This window comes from Kogia breviceps, chromosome 3 (assembly GCF_026419965.1).
Source record: "Kogia breviceps isolate mKogBre1 chromosome 3, mKogBre1 haplotype 1, whole genome shotgun sequence".
Lineage (NCBI taxonomy): Eukaryota > Metazoa > Chordata > Mammalia > Artiodactyla > Physeteridae > Kogia > Kogia breviceps.
Window position 1 is genome coordinate 184,036,272 of NC_081312.1, and position 17,389 is coordinate 184,053,660.

Sequence of the window (17,389 nt, forward strand, 5' to 3'; positions counted from 1 at the left end):
TATTTGTTTATTTACTTGTACACTACCTTATATACAAAATATGTTTAAGAGGGACAGTTACTATATTGTCAAAATTAACTGCTAGTATTTTGGTTTAGAAAATAGTATAATTTTATGAGCATTTGTATTACTGTATATCAATCTGGATTCCTAAAGATGATAACATCCTTTTGATCTGGAAGGAAACAGTGAAACTCTTGAATAGATATTTTAAAAATTTTAAGACTGCTTGTTTTCAAAGCAGTCATCTCCTTTCCGCTCTCAACCCCTTTTTGTTGAAATCTCCTCTAGTCTGTCTTCTCTGGTTTGTGTAGTGTCTGCTTCTAGTTTAACCTCTTCACACAAACCTGGGAGGGTGTGGCTAGGCTGTTAACCCTAAGAAAACAAACCCTCTCAGTCTGTTTTCTGCAGTTCTACCTGTTGTCTGGCTCCTTTCAAAGAGGAGGCCGCTTAGGTTCGGATTTCTTTCTTGTTCAGATGTCTGTGGTGGATTGATGGGAAGGATCTTGCGAGTTCTTAGATTGGTTGGCGGTGGGAAAATTTGAGAACAACTTTCAAATATCATTTTCCTTTTTTGTGTGTTAGGCTGCAGAACAAGCAAAAGCAAGCCCAGCTCTGGTAGCCAAGGATCCTGGTACTGTGGCTAACAAAAAAGAAGAAGAAGATTTAGCGAAAGGTACATTTTTAAGTCCCTGATCATGGAAAGAAGATAGGTCTCTTACTTGATGTTTATTTTCCCCCAAGATATTTAAAAATAAAAGAAATAGGAGCTCACAGCTATAGTTGAAATCTACTTGTTCTCCTTCATTCCTCTCTGCAGTGTCACTCTTTTCCTCTCCTCTTCCAAGACAACTGCTATCATGTATGTCCGTTCAGTCTATGTTTCTATAAGTTTTTACTACACTATCTATGTGTCCATAAACAATACCAAATACTTTTTGTGTCCAACAAATTTTTTCATAAATAGTGTACTCTAGGTATCATCTACAACTTGTTTTTTCATGCAACAGTATGTTTGAGATCTGTTCATAATGAGACATGTATATCAAGTTCATCTGTTTTAACTGCTGTGTAATATTCCAGTGAACTAATAAATATCTGCTGTAATTTATCCTCCTACTGATGGACAGCTGGGTTTTCTGATTTTTTTTTTACTATAACAAGTAAGCTGCACTGAGTATCCTTGTCCACCTTCTCTTGTGTGTGTGTGTGAGAGAGAGAGAGAGAGAGATTTTGTTTTGTGGTATTGTTGGCTTATGGAGTAGGTACATCTTTAACTTTGCTAAATAGTTGTAGTATTTCCTTTTCCATCAGCAGTGTATGAAAGCTCTTATTATTTACTTATTCTTTTTAGTCTCATGACATTTGCTATTGTCAGAGTTTAATTTTTTGTGAATCTGATGGGTTTGAAATGATAACTAATTGTTTTTAATTTTTATTTTCTTGATTACTAGTGAGGTTCAGTCCTTTTTATATGTTTATTAGCTGTTCTGATTGTCTATTTTTTTCTAATAATGATGTATAGAACATCTTTGTATTGGATATTAATCTTTTGCCTGTTATATCTCTTACAGATGTCTACTCTTGGGTTTTGGTTTATAATTTAACTTTGATAATGGATGTTTTATTAAACAAGTTTTAAATTTCCATGTAGTCAAAATTTTTGCTTTTCTTTTATGATTTTGTTTTTTTTTTTTAATGTTTAAGATATTTTCCTCTCCCCCAGGATCCCGAAAGATATTTTTCTATGATAATTTTAAAGTTTCATTTTCCCGTCTGGTCTTTTATTCATCGAGAACAGAGATGGAAGGGAAGATGGGATTGTGTGTTGCACTGAAAGCAGGGAAGTCAGTTCATTGAGATTATGTTACAGAGCCTGTGTGACACATGGTGATGGCCTGTATTAGGAGAGGAGATAGAGCAGACACATTTGAAATCTATTTTGGGGGATTTGTTAGGTGAGACTTTACTGTAGTTATTTCCAAATTACAGTTCTTAGACTGATTACCTAAGAATGACCTTTGGAACAATAAAATGTAGGTTCTCAGATACTACTTTTGAGGCTTCTATTTAGTAAGCCCCCAGTGAAGGACTCAAGCTTGGGACTTTGGACTTCTCAAGTGATTTTGATTATTATTTGGTAAACTTAAGCTATAGAAATACATTGAAAAGATGAAAGAAAATGTAAAATATCTGCAACTAAATTAAACAAAAATTGATTTGAGTTTATATCTTTTTATTACCCAGAATATTTAAAATTGTACCTGTTAAGTAAAAATAGTCATCATGCTGTTCAGTTTTTCTTTTTTTCGTTTACTTATTTTTTAAGCTCTCAGTGTGAATGAATGAATAAAATTGATGACATTATTTTTGTTCAGTATATTATATCAGGATATGTCCTAGTTTCCCTCTACATTATTAGAAGAATAATTTTTACCTTCAGATATCTTTTTGTACTTCTTAGGATTGCTGGGTATATTAACATTTTGGGTCTTTTTAAACCCATTATTTTCCAGCCATTGAGTTGTCGCTGAAGGAACAAAGGCAGCAGTCAACCACCCTTTCCAGTTTGTATCCAAGCACATCTAATCTCTTAACTAACCACCAACATGAAGGCCGAAAAGTTCGTGCTATATACGACTTTGAAGCTGCTGAAGATAACGAACTTACTTTTAAAGCTGGAGAAATTATTACAGTTCTTGATGACAGGTGATGGTTACTATTAAGTTGAACATTCATTTGAAAATATATAACATATTCTGTGTTTCATATTATTCTTGCTGAACACCTTATCAAACGTAATAAAATCAAATATTGACACAGGTAGTTTCTCTGTAGGACAATTGGTTGCTTTGCTTATGTCATACTGTCTGGATTCGTATTTTGTAGCTTAATTTTTCCTCATCTATCATTTATATGGGTTTTATATGTCTTGGAGGCCTAGTTTACTCTGTTCATTTTTGGTTCCATCTTATAATATAGATTGTTAAATTAGTAAAAAAAAAAAGGTTAAGATTTTAGAAAATACACCAAATATATATATGTATATATATGGAATTTATAAGAAATACATAATATATTGAATTAATTTATTTGCACAGAATAGTATATCAGTGTGGAACAAATTCATTTTACATGGTGTTGTATACATTATATCATGGGGAGGTGATACAGTGCATCTGTTTTTTTACTACAGCTTCATGTTTACTTGAAAATTAGTTGTTACTGATGATTATTACTCATAATGAAGTGCTAAAATTTGCAAGTGGTTTTTTTTTTTTAATCTTTATTTTTAAATTTTTTTTAAAGGGAGAGCTGACCTGGAAGTTTTTTTTTTTATATAAATTTTTATTTATTTTATTTATTTTTATTTTTGGCTGCGTTGGGTCTTTGTTGCTGCATGCAGCCTTTCTCTAGTTGTGGCGAGCAGGGGCTGCTTTTCATTACGGTGTGCGGGCTTCTCATTGCAGTGGCTTCTCTTGTTGCGGAGCACAGGCTCTAGGTTCACAGGCTTCAGTAATTGTGGCACGCGTGTTCAGTAGCTGTGTCTCATGGGCTCTGGTGCGTGGGCTCAGTACTTGTGGAACATGGACTTAGTTGCTCTGTGGCATGTGAAATCTTCCTGGACCAGGGCTCGAACCTGTCTCCCCTGCCTTGGCAGGTGGATTCTTAACCGCTGCGCCACCAGGGAAGCCTAAATCTTTATTTTTGAGGTCGGATAAATGCACTAGGTTTTTTTGTTTGTTTTGTTTTAATATTTATGTATTTATTTATTTGGATGCACTGGGTCTTAGTTGCAACACGCGGGCTCCTCAGTGTGGCTCACTGGCTCCTTAGTTGCAGCACGTGAGCTCCTTAGTTGTGGCAGGTGGGCTCCTTAGTTGTGGCTCCAGGCCTTCTTAGTTGTGGCACATGGGCTCCTTAGTTGTGGTGTGTGAACTCTTGGTTGTGGCGTGCATGTGGAATCTAGTTCCCTGACCAGGGATTGAACCTGGACCCCCCTGCATTGGGAGCATGGAGTCTTATCCACTGTGCCACCAGGGAAGTCCCTGCATGTGGTTTTTAAAGATCAATTCAAATACATTTAAGATTATTCTTTTTGTTTGTTTGTTTGTTTGTTTGTGGTATGCGGGCCTCTCACTGTTGTGGCCTCTCCTGTTGCGGAGCACAGGCTCCGGATGCACAGTCTCAGCGGCCATGGCTCACAGGCCCAGCCGCTCCGCGACATGTGGGATCTTCCCAGACTGGGGCATGAACCCGTGTCCCCTGCATCTGGCAGGCGGACTCTCAACCACTGCGCCACCAGGGAAGCCCTAAGATTATTCTTATAGTGTCACACTTACATACTAATATGTTTTCTTGAGTGGAAGAAAATGAAGTAAAGTTTGAGCTGGTTAGCTGGGAGTTGCACAAAACCTTGATCATTCATTCATTCAAAAAGTATTTATTGAGCACTTGCTACCTTTCCTTATCCTAGGTCCTGGGATACAGTGGTTAGTGTGGGTACGTACCTGGAAGTATGTTCCTTGTGAACACTTTGTGCTATAAATGGTGTTACTGTCATGTGTATTCTCTTGGGGGGAAAGTTTCCTAATGTGTGCTAGAAAGCGCACTGATTAGGAATGGAGGCCTGGATTCAGAGCCTACTGTCTGTCTTATTATAAAGGATTCTCACGCAGGAGCCTGTGAACCATTCGAAGTTGACAGTTTTCAAGTGTGGGGACCTCTGTTTGAGGGAGAGAGTTCAGAGCCTTGTCCTAGATCCTAAGAAGCGTTCGCCAGCCTTCCAGAATATGAGAAAGAACTGTTTAGTAGCATCTGAGGCCTCATCTCTAATTTGTAATCATGATACGTTCACTTCCTCCACTGGATTGTTGTGAGCTTCAGATCTGGTCATAATATAGCTTAAACACTATAAAAGATAAAGATACATAGGAATAAAAATCCTTTGTTATAGTAAAGCATTCTTTCTTGTTTCTCTTAGTGACCCCAACTGGTGGAAGGGTGAAACCCATCAAGGCATGGGGTTATTCCCCTCTAATTTTGTGACTGCAGATCTCACTGCTGAACCAGAAATGAGTGAGTATTCTCCAGCCTGTCAATGGATGATAATCCACAATTCTCTCTAAAATTCAGCTTTCTGGAGCAGAGACTCTCAAAAGTTAGTGCCTCCAAGGTGTTTATTAAAAATGCAGCTCCCTAGTCAATTTATTTATGAGGAGTCATCTAATCATCTAAGAATTGAAATCATCTGTCTACCAAGATTATCTTAAGACAGACTATGGATTTTTCTTTAAGAAAAAAAAATATATACACACACATATATATATGTATGTGTGTATGTATATATGTCATTATTAAAATGCAGATTAAGAAGTGTTATAGAATTTATGCATTATGTATTTTTGGTATCATCAGTTGATGAAAGGGTGACAAATGCAGTGTAACCTTATAGAGAGTTCTTCCTATTCAAAGGTTAGCTCATTTTTCTAGTGTCCAGCCCCAAATTTGGAAGCAGTGGCCTCTTAGCAACTTAAAGGCTTTCCTAAGCCACCATGTAAGATATTCAGAAGGAGCCATAATGAATCATGTCAATAATTTTTTGAGTTTCAAACCTTTGCTGACTAGGGGAAACAGACTAGAAAGTGGGGCAAAGGAGGAAAGGTGATATTACTGGTAGAGGCGTCGTCACTGCAGGACGTGTAGCTGCCAGTAGTCTGTCGGAATGTTGGTACGCGGTTCACTGTATTTCTAGGCAATACTGTAATGAATCTTCATAATGATGAGTTTGTGGCATCAAGATTAAGTCACAACGTTCCTCTTTTTAAGGAGACAGAAATATGTTCTAATCTAGAAGGATTTCTGTAGTGACTGAAATGGTTAGAATTTTAAGAGTTTTTGTATGTAAGTTGGTAAGCTACAGTTATCTTGGCAAAATATCTCATCTTTCTATAATGCCAGGTAGAAGAGATCAAAGAAAGTTATAAATCACGATCTGCTTTGGTCAGTTTTAGTTTACAGGAATTTTAAGAAAAGATCTTTGTCTCAGTTATTTTTTTATTTATTTTATTTTTTGTGGTACGCGGGCCTCTCACTTCTGTGGCCTGTCCCTTTTGCGGAGCACAGGCTCCGGACGCGCAGGCGCAGCGGCCACGGCTCACGGGCCCAGCCGCTCCGCGGCACGTGGGATCTTCCCGGACCGGGGCACGAACCCGCGTCCCCTGCATCAGCAGGCGGACTCTCAACCACTGCGCCACCAGGGAAGCCCCCTCAGTTGTCTTTTTATTTCCAGCAGTTCTTGGTACTGAATCTTATCCAGGATACAGACTATATAAATGTTTATACAATAAATGAAGCATAAGTGTCTGTGTATTAACAGTAAAGATACACTTTTCTTTGAAAATATAAAAATGCTTCTCTTTCAAGAAAAAGCTTTAATAACAGACCAGATGTTACAGATCTTTGATAAAGTAATGCCCTCTCCTAGTTATTGTCGGGATGTCTTGTGTCACTTTTATAGAGACAGATTGTGATACCCATTCCTTTAATAAAGTTCTCTTTGGTAAACTCAGAAAATGTCCTGTGGAACCTTGTTTAGAAGGCAGTGCATAACGTGCTAACTTTTTAATCTGAGCTGATGGTGTTGGGGGATTTTGCTTGATTTTTGGGTTTGGGTTGTTTTTTTTAAAAATCTTGAAATAGCTGTTGGAAAGGATGGAATTGTCTTGGGCTTCCATTCAAGAGGAGATCCAAGATCTCAGGTAGATAAAGTAGCCATCTCATCTTTTTTTTTCCCGTTACATAGCAATGTAGCCTTACTAGTTATTTTCATGTGTTTCACTCTGGACCATGTAAAAGAGAAACCAGAGCATCAGAGCTTATACAGTGGAGTCACAGTTCTCAAGCTTGGAAAATGAGTGTTAGCAAGATCCTTGTAGCATCGTTCTTTACGAGGAAACAGAAGCCCATTTCACTGAATGTGTCAATTAGAAGTGCCTGACCTACTTAGCTTGTTTTCGTTTGGGAGAGGCAGTAAGATTTCGTGCAAGCACTGTGTTTTATATATGTATATGCATAAACACATCTGTGTGTATATTATTTAGACACACATACACATAATACATACACAGACATACACATACATACACAGTAATAGTATTAGTCCCTGAGAGCAAAAGCGCTGCAACCTTGTGCACGGTCAGCTGTTAGGATGTGAAGTCTACCATGTGTTTTCTTACGAGTAGCAGCCGATGCAGTGCTGTCCCAGCTTTCTACTTGTTAATAGCTCAAGATATAAAAAAGCAAAAATATGTATAGCATATGGCTCTTTTTCTTCCATGGGAAAGTGAAATCAGCTGGAACTGGTTTTGTATGTAGAATTTTACTTTATGATGATTTGTGTGGGATGAATATATTCCTTATATTGGAAATTAAACTATTTTTCCATTTATATTCTATAGCATAGAATACGTAAGTGATATGACTTCTTGTTCGCAGAGTAAAATCACAGGCCAGATCCCAGTAGTGTGGGCTAATAGAGCTAGAATGATTGGCATTCAAATCCAAGCTTCACCATTTATTAGCTTTCTCCTATGCAAGCGTTTTTAATCTTTCTAAGCCACTGCTAACCTCATTTACAGGATGGGCATATCTCATAGGATTGTATTAGAGATTCAATGGGGGAAATGCAGTCTTCCATTAAGCATATTTAATAGTTTAATTAATATTATTTCCCTTCCTTAATTCTGCCCCTTTCCCATCCCCCTTATTCTTAATTTTTATGAATACTGATTGACTACGTTGATATCAGGATGAAAAAATCCAAAAAGGAAGTTCATTCCTTTAAAGCTGTATGTGTTTCTCAGTATTACTTTGGATAAGATTAATTATTATGTTAATCATAACCTTATATTTGCTGGTTGATGTTACATTGAATCTTTTTAAAGATTGCTTTGTTGAGTAAGAGAAATACGTGCTTCTGGTTTGCAGATCCCTTAGTAACCACCTTTTCAATTGTAAGAATAATGTAACTAAAAAATACAGACTGATTTAGTGGAAAATTCAGATCCCTGCCAAGGCCACTTGTAAAGCTCTCCACTGGCCTGGATGTTCATTCCCTTAGTTAAAAAGAAGACTGAGTGGCGTGCGGGGAATATATAGCTAACTTCCCAATTCATTACGTTGAAAGAGCGTGGCCTGTGGAAAAGTGGAGATTTTTCTTTGAAAGGACTGGTAATTTGAAAAGAGGATTTATTTTCAATAGCAGAATTCATTTATGTCATTGTAAAACTTTGCTTTCTGTTCAGCAGTTTACTAAACTCTCATATGTAATAGGTGATTAATCTTTGTTCCAGAAATATAGTTCTTATTTTTAGTGAAGTATCTGTTATGGAAAACAAAAAATCTTTAGAAGAAAAAATTAAGAAGTTTTAACAGAATTTCGTAATATCATGTTCTGTCATGGTTGCCTAAATCTGCAACCAAATTATCCCTTAAACTGAGTTTCTCAGATTGAAGGGAATACAAGAAAAATCAAAGTTCTCTCCTTAAAGTGCTTTTAAATAAAAATTTAAATAAAATTTAAATTTATAAGGAAACGATAAATGTTACATGTTTTACAGTTAAAACGGAGAAGAAGACGGTACAATTTAGTGATGATGTTCAGGTAGAAACGATAGAACCAGAGCCGGAACAAGCCTACATTGATGAAGTGAGTGATTTCCTGCCTGAGAGCATCATACTTTCAGTATTGAAGTTGCAATGGTTTTCTTCTCTTATTTAAAAAAATTCAGTACTTGATTAATGCATGTGTTTTGTTGTTATACAACTTCAAACAGTATAGACAAAGCAGAGATTCTCCTGGAAGATTCCTCCCTAGTCCCATTCTTACCACGTCAGTACTTAAAGTTGTACCTCATTATTTTAATTCCTGCTTAATATTCCATAGAATGGACTTATCATGACTTCATTATTCTGTTGTTGGACGGTTAGGTTGTTTTCAGTTCTTTGTGTGTTTTTTGCTATTACAAACACTATTATAATGAGACTTTTGGGGTATAGTCAAAAGAATGTGTAACTTTTTTTTTTACATCTTTATCAGATTATAATTGCTTTACAGTGTCGCGTTAGTTTCTGCGGTACAACAAAGTGAATCAGCTCGATGTATACATATATCCTCTCCCTCTTGCGTCTCCCTCCCACCCTACGCATCCCACCCCTCTAGGTTGTGTGTGACTTTTATTTTTAAATGCTCTGGAAATTATATTCTTTGTAACATTTTAAACTAATGATGAAAAATGAGATGTCATCTTTAAATTGTGTGAGGGGATTTGTACGTTTTTAGCCTTTTTTTAGGGGAGCCAGAAGCAGAAAGTTTGAAGAGCACTGTTTTAGCAAAACAGGTTGTAGAAGCTGTGCTGAGAGCCCCCAGAGAATGTACTGGAGTCAGGGAAAGTTAGGTTTGGCTATAGCATTCCATCGGAAAATGCATGCTAGCGGTCTATCTAGAAACCTCATTTCTCTGATAGTAGATAATTTCAGATAGGTTGTAGAATTCTGTAAACAAAGAGAAGAGAAATTATCCATGTGTTAGTTGACTCTCACTCTCATTTTACTCCCCTCCCCTTCTTTTTATGGCTGTAGGCAAACTTTTCTGACATGTGCCTTCTTTTTTAGACTACTTAAAATGAAAATTCTGAATCTTTTATGTTGAAAAATAATATCCATTTCTAAATATGGAATTCTTTTGACTTCAGAAGAGTGTTTTAATATACGTGTGTCATTTTCACTCTCTAGTGATTAATTCATCTCTCAAACTGTTGTCCTTCTGTACAGAGTATAGAGTTTTGTTTTGGTATAAATAACCACTTGGCTTAGAATTGGTAGTCTTTAAATTATTTACCTAAGTAACTATGCTTAGTAGCATAAGCATGTAAAAACCATGAATGGAGAAAAGTGTAATTATTATGTTAATATTCTTTGGTACATGAGGTCTATATTTTGGTTTTTTAAAACTTACGTGTAGATACATTTCTACTAATATAATGTATAGATGTATTTATGGAATGATGCCTTCATTAGTTCTGTTGGTCTTATGGCAAAAGATTCTGAAATAGATCTGAGTCATTGCTTTGAGATGCCTTCCAGCCTTTCACATAGGAGAATAGAGAAGCCACAAATCTTCCTCCTTTTTTTGATGACAAAGTAAAGCATTGGTGGAAAGAGAATGTGGAGTAAATCCTTCTGGTGCTACTTAGAAGAACAGCTGTACCAGAGCTGAGCTGTGCCTTACTGAAACAGCTGCTGTGTTCTCCCTGGTAGAGAAGTAGTAACAGAGCTGTTAGTCACAAGTACTGCCAACTTGAGAGAGAGGTTACACCTGTCAGCACGGCAAGACTACAGCTGCCCCAAAACAAAGTGACACAGAAGTCCAATAGCATGACTTAAGAAATTAAAGAACTCACATGTTGTAAGTTTAAAAGTTGCCCTCTTTCTTCTCATCGAAGAGAATTTCTGGTAGCCGTTTCAAAAGGGCTCTGACTTCACATGATAGTAAAGGGAATACACGGACAGTAAATACATAGAAGCGAAATTGAAGTCTTCATATCTGTGCATTACAGGATTAGCCACTATCTAACTAATGAAGTGAGAAGGTATTGTTGCATAATGATTTGTTACTTTTTATAGTAACTGTTTAATTCGGGTAGGATAAAATGGACCAAGTGCTACAGATGTTGCAAAGTACAGACCCCAGTGATGATCAGCCAGATCTTCCAGAGTTACTGCATCTTGAAGGTAAACCTTGTTTTCCATTTCCCTTGCAAATAAAGAATAATTCGGGGTTACAGCTAGTGTTCTGTTACAGAATGGTTTTATCTTTAAATAAAATTGAAAATGATATAAACAATGGTAACATTTCTGACTCTTCTGTGACCAGTCTCATGTTTATATGCAGCTTAATTAAACCTTTGGTAGAAGTCAAATTCTTATACTTTTCGACCCAAATTAAATATTTTATTCAACGTTTAAAATGTTGTAAAATGAAAATTGGTATTAAAAATTTCGGAGATCAATACAATCAATCTAAATTATTGATTTTATAAATAGCTAGGAAAATCAGTCTTGGGTTCTGTGGGCTAAGATTAATTAATAGAATTTTTATTATTCCAAATTAGGTCTTTTATTCCTTAAACTACATGAATATCCAGCAGAGAGTTGCTTTCTTTTGCTGCATTTTCTTATGTTTCTTTAAACCTTGTCATCTTAGCCATGTGTCACCAGATGGGACCTCTCATTGATGAGAAGCTGGAAGATATTGACAGGTAAAAGAACATATGCTCCGTCAGTATTGTGTACCTTCTTCCCCACAGATCTCTCTAAACTGAGTATTGGAATAGAGCTGCCTTGTAGTTTATTTTATTTTCATTTTAAAGATATACCAGTTCTCATTCACTTGTTTTCTACTTGATGTGGGAATTAAAATTAGACCCATCTGCCCCCCTTCCCGCTTTTAAGTGAGGATTTATTTGACTTTCACTATGTTAGTCTGTTTTAAAAATAAGGGTTAACTATTATTAACTAACTATCATATTTGCTGTAAGCGGCATCATTGGGGCCCACACATGACCCATCTGTTATTAATGAGGGGAACCTGGATATTTTGAGGTAAAGTCAAGTACAGTAAGCTAGAGTCCTTCCAGCACAGCACCTAAATCTGAAACAATTTTGGTTGCCTTGGAGCTAACTATAGGATTTTTTTTTTTTCATTACAAGGTCAAATTTTTAATAATATCTACTTATACCACTCTTTGCCATTTTTGCTATTTTGATGCATCTTATTATTTAGAACATTATGTCATTTAAATAGCAGTTATGTGTCACATTATTGTATAATATTTCAGAAAACATTCAGAACTCTCAGAACTCAATGTTAAAGTGATGGAGGCCCTGTCCTTGTATACCAAGTTAATGAATGAAGATCCAATGTATTCCATGTATGCAAAATTACAGAATCAGCAGTATTATATTCAGTCATCTAGTGTTTCTGGTTCTCAGGTAAGCTTTTAAAAATGCAAGTATTTCATTTTAAATTCTCAAATATATTTGACATTATTTGGAATAGCTGTGTTTTTTTTTTTTTTGTAAAACGTGAAACTTTCTAAAAGTGATGTTTGGAGTAAAAATAAAGTTAAAAAGATTTTTTCACTTGACAAATACAATGTGTAGTATGCTAGCTATAATAATAGTTCTTTTTCTAAAAAATGATTTTTCTGCAGGGGTGCACATCAATCACTGTCAAGCTTTAAAAAAAAAAAACCAAAAAACAGATGCTTTGACTCTACCCAGACCTATTGAATCCAGGCATGAGGCCCAAACATCTGTATATTTTTAAAGCTTCATATCTAATTATCTGGTTAAGAACTACAATTTTTGTCTGTCTGAGTAAAATTTCTAATTATTACTAAATTCTTGTGAGTATCTACCATTTCCAGTTTTATAGTGACTTTCTTTAATCTGGATTTTTTCCATTCCTTTACATGAGAACGTGTGTAATGCAACAGAGAGCCCTTTTTCCTCTCATCATGTCCAGCAACTATTTCAAGAGCCCATTTCCCACAAACTCACTAAGTTCAGGGTATAGGGAGTAGTTAGCCAGACACAGCATTTTATCCACGTAGGGTAGCATAAACTTTGTGCAGATGAATTTTTTTTTGACGCAGTCCGCTTCTGGAGTGAGAGGCCAGAACCCTGGAGAAGAGCAGCCAGGCCTGAGAAATGTGGGGCTGGATGACACCTACCCATGAGTCTTGATGCCAGTGTGAGCCAGCAGACAAAGAGAAACCCTTCACATTCAGTTTGCAAAGTACAAACAGTTGTATTTGTGAGGACTGGACTAGCTGTGTCCATAATGAAGTCCTGTTGGATTCTGTGTGTAGTGAGTCTTGTGTGGCTTAACACAGCCTTCAGATGATGGTTGTTTTATTTCCTGATGAGTGTGTTACTGTCCTAACAGCTGCTACAAGTCTCACTCCCTGGACAGTGGAGTTCTGTTTTAAAACATGTGAAATGGAAGGATCTAATGGATACTACAGAAAATTAGAATATTATGTGTGTTTAAGATTCGGGGGGCACTTAAGACTACTCTGTTTAGCTTAAAACAAGTATAGTTTTTAGGTGCAGGGGTACGCAAACAGTGGCCCAAGGGCAAAGTCCAGCCTCCCTCCTCTTTTTAAAAATAAACTTTTATTCGAACACAGCCGTTCTCATTCATTTCTCCATTGTTGCTGGCTGCTTTCTCTATGGGCAGAGCCCAGTAGTTTCAACAGAGCGCATGTAGCCCACAAAGCCCGCCCCGTTTACTGTCTGGGCCGTAGACAAAGAAGTCTGCTGACCTTGCTTTAGGAGGATAGCTTGCTCTATGTTCAGTAAGCTGTAACTTAGGAGATATATCTCTGTGTAGATGCCTAGAAACAAATGCAGACTGTTGCTGTAATGCAGAATTCAAAGACACTTCTTCAGCATTTGGGGGTTCCTTTTAGGGAGATACAGTATCAACGTGGAAAGAGGGATTATATTAGTATAAAATTTCAAGGTGAGTTTCTTTACTGCTTCTGTACGGAGACAGACACAAGTTTAGCTAATGTTTCCCTAAAAACAAAAATCATCAGAAGCCCACTTCACTGAAAAGCACTTTTTAAAATGCCTGTCGTAAAGCATCTGTACCCCAATTAAAAATAAATAAATAAATAAATGAAATCTACATTAAAAAATTAAATAAAATGCCTGTCACCAGAAGGAACTCAGAAAACCAATTCAGAGATGTTAATTGTTGCTCTTTTGTAAGTGAATGCATGCCTGTTAAAGTCTGAGCAGCCCTCATGCGTTTTGTCTCCGACTGCCCTAGGTGTACCCAGGCCCTCCTCAGAGTGGCGCTTACCTGGTGGCGGGGAGCGCGCAGCTGAGCCAGCCCCAGAGCTACAGCCTTCCCGCAGAGCAGCTGTCTCCTCTCAGCCAAGGAGCCGCGCTGCCTGCCGGCCCGGCCCTTCCTAGTCAGCAGGCTCAGGCGTCCTACCTCAAGTAATGTGGTCATTGGCTCTTGTTTGCGTTCGGCGCCGTTAAAAGTCTCAGGTGCCCTTGGTCGTCTGCAATCATAAAAAATGGATAAGAAAAATCCGGGGTAGGTGCCGTCACTGATGCCAGACGGTCAGCCCCGTCTGTGGTGGCAGGTGGGTTCCGTAGGACCTCCTTCAGTGCCGCAGTCCCAGCCAGCTTGCCAGCCCTCTGTCCTACTGAGTCCTTAAACTGCTGTATTCTGGTTTTAGCTTTGTGGGTTTTATATTCCTTCCTATCGTAGTTTCTTTTCTTTTTATCCGAGTCTGTGATAATATTTGTTAAGAACTTCAATGTAACTTAAACTTATTTTGATAACTATAATTTAATGCTTTACACAAATTTCACGTAACAGCTGAATGTTCCTGTGGTTATTATTTTAGAATTTATAGTTCTGGGCTGTTTCTTAAAGACAGATATTCCCTTCTTTTCACCCTGTGTGGGAAGTCAGTATATGTCACAGCATGATAAGCCACACGGAAAGAGGCAGTACAAGAAGCTGCGCGCCCCTGTGGCTCATGGGGCGAGTAGCTGAATACGAAATGGCAGGCCCCTTGTTCTGGTCATTTACTTAGAACGCCCCTGTCATGGAAGTGATTATATTTATATATTATATTATTCATAATTTATAAATGCCTTTTCTACTTCAGTGGGCATCTAAGCTGAAGTCATCACTTTGGATCGAATAGGTAGGCTTCAGAATTCAGTAGTGTGTAACTGCAGAGGTCATGACGTTCTGACTCACCACAGAAGTTTCTCAGTGGCACAGGTACAATTTCTAGGGACCTTTCCATCAATGTTGGAGTTGCCCAGAATGCTCCTGTACTGCCCTCACTATTGTACTGTCCATCCGCCGAAGGATCACACTCTAGGGATGCTTGGGGATTGTCAGACATGATTTTGTGGCCACATCCCGTGTTCCGAAGTGACCTTAAGAAGGGTGGTGATGTGGAAGCCTGTTCCAGGCATCAGACAGCAGCAACAAGCACACAGCGCTCCCTAGTGGGTTATGTAGCTTAGGAAAAAAGTTAGGTCTAACTCTGTTGGTCCAAGGACTTCTTTTTCTTTTCTAAGTCTCAGTTTGGTAAAAAGCGAATACCCTTACATAGAAATTGGTAGGGAGCAACTATTAGGAGAGAGACATGCTGCTTTAAAGTTAGATCAAAGTGAGTAGAGGTAGGTATTGCTGAGAAGTTAGCCAGTGTACTCGAGTAGCATATATAGGAACCTCTCAGATACTTCAGTATTAGCCAGAAGTGCCGCCTCTGTCCCAGCTTGTCCTCTGTTACCATGTCACATGCTGCTCTGGATGTCTCATTACTGGAGATTACTTGGGATCCATTCTTAGTTCAGAGCCTTGAGGAATTATCCTTGTAAGTGAGATCCTCTGTTGGGAGGTTCTTAAACTAGGACGTGCTGTAGAGCCAGAGCATCTTGTCGCTGTTTGCTGGGGGCTGCTCTGTCCTCTTCTGCCATTTGGATGCGAGACCCCCATGCAGGACCCGCGCTGTGTTCCAGGGCCTGGCTACTGACGCGCTGTAGCTGTAAATGTCACCTCTCCAGAAACACAAGTACATTTCAGTAGCTGCTTTTTGCAGAGCATTTCCTTGAAACGTTTAGCCCTCTTCGCCGGGCTAATTGCTGCTTATTCTTCAGCTCTTAGCTTAGCTTCGTCTTTACTAGAAGCCTGTCTTGCCTTCCCATCTCACCAGCACTGTTCCTCCTCTGATGCTATCTCAGGCCCCCAGCACATCGTGTCACCCTGTTGTCCTCTGTATCTCCACTAAACTGTCGTATCTTGAGAGCTGGAGCGGCATCTTTCACCTTTAGAGCCACAGTATATAGCACAGAGTTTTACACCTGGTAGGAACTCAGTAAATATTTGATAAGTAAATGTTTTGATGGGAATTTCAAGGGCTGTGTTAGGCCAGTGAGATATATGTTTCAATTCCTTGAAAAGGCTTCACACAGGCTTTGAGGCAATTTTTAAAAAGATATATTGGGAACAGTTGTGTGTGTAAGTGTGCATGTGTGTGTGTTCGAATGAGAAACTGATGGCAAAACAAACGTCGGCTTACGAAATTGGAAGGAGTGAGAGCTGGGGGCGGAAGTGTGCTCGATAGAGGTGTACGGCATGTTTTACTCGAGCTTTCTAACTGCAAATCAAGATCAAGGAGGAATTTTTGGTAGGCAGGTTTTTTCATGTCCCTCAGTTTGTATCTAGGAGGCAATTTCTTATTCTTTTACATAGAATTTTGGTTTTAGGGTGGTCACTTTTCCAGACTTCTGTCACCCTAGGGTGATATTACTGACAACTGGGGAAGGTGGTACTGATACAGTTTTCTAGACCTACCTGAGTGATGGTGGCCACGATGATACTAAGGTGACCAAAGCTAGGTACTTACTTGTCGGTTATTTCATTTTACATCTGTTAAACAGATGTTTTCTGTGTCTGAGTTTGACACTGTAGGTGTAAGTGAGATCATATGGTATTTGTCCTTCTCTGTCACAGGGGCAAGGTTTCCTTCTTTCTCACAGCTGAATACTATTCATTTGTGTGTGTATCTCTATCTCGGCCTCACACCTTCTTTACCCATTTATCCCTTGGCGGACCCTTAACTTTTCCCGTTTCTTGGCTATTGTAAGTAATGCTGCAATGAACATAGGAATGCAGATATCTCTTTGAGATCCTGATTTCAGTTCCTCTGGAAATCTGCCCAGAAGCAGCATTCTGGATCATATGGTAGCTCTATTTTTAATTTTTTGAGGAACCTCCATACTGTTTTCCATAGTGACTATACCAACACTGCATAGGTGTTCTCTTTTCTCTACATCTTCGCCAGCAGTCCTTACTTCTGGTGTTTTTGATCATAGCCAGTCCAACAGGTGTGAGGTCATACCGTGTGGTTTTGATTTTCTTTTTCTGGTGGATTATGATGTTGAGCACCTTTTCATGTGCCTGCTGGCCATTTGTATGTCTTCTTTGGAAAAATGTTTATTCAGGTCCTCTGCCCATTTTTTAATCAGGTTGTTAGTTTTGTTTTTTTTTTAACATCTTTATTGGAGTATAATTGCTTTACATTGTTATGTTAGTTGCTGCTGTATAAAAAAGTGAATCAGCTATACGTATACATCTATCCCCACATCCCCTCTCTCTTGTGTCTCCCTCTCACCCTCCGTATCCCACCCCTCTAGGTGGTCACAAAGCACCGAGCTGATCTCCCTGTGCTATGCAGCTGCTTCCCACTAGCTATCTGTTTTACATTTGGTAGTGTATATA

The 17,389-nt window shown here is 38.2% G+C and overlaps 1 protein-coding gene across 2 annotated transcripts in view; it reads left to right on the forward strand.

Annotated features, from left to right (window-relative positions):
• Positions 1–17,389, forward strand: part of STAM (signal transducing adaptor molecule) — a 69,980-nt gene that overhangs the window by 40,855 nt on the left and 11,736 nt on the right. The window contains exons 6-13 of one of the 2 annotated variants that reach the window (XM_059058339.2): positions 586–676; positions 2,517–2,709; positions 4,985–5,079; positions 8,622–8,710; positions 10,707–10,794; positions 11,267–11,321; positions 11,901–12,054; positions 13,904–14,076. In XM_059058339.2, coding sequence (XP_058914322.1) covers positions 586–676; positions 2,517–2,709; positions 4,985–5,079; positions 8,622–8,710; positions 10,707–10,794; positions 11,267–11,321; positions 11,901–12,054; positions 13,904–14,076 — 938 coding nt within the window. The remainder of the gene's footprint in view (positions 1–585; positions 677–2,516; positions 2,710–4,984; positions 5,080–8,621; positions 8,711–10,706; positions 10,795–11,266; positions 11,322–11,900; positions 12,055–13,903; positions 14,077–17,389) is intronic. The other variant, XM_067030497.1, reaches the window with a different exon arrangement.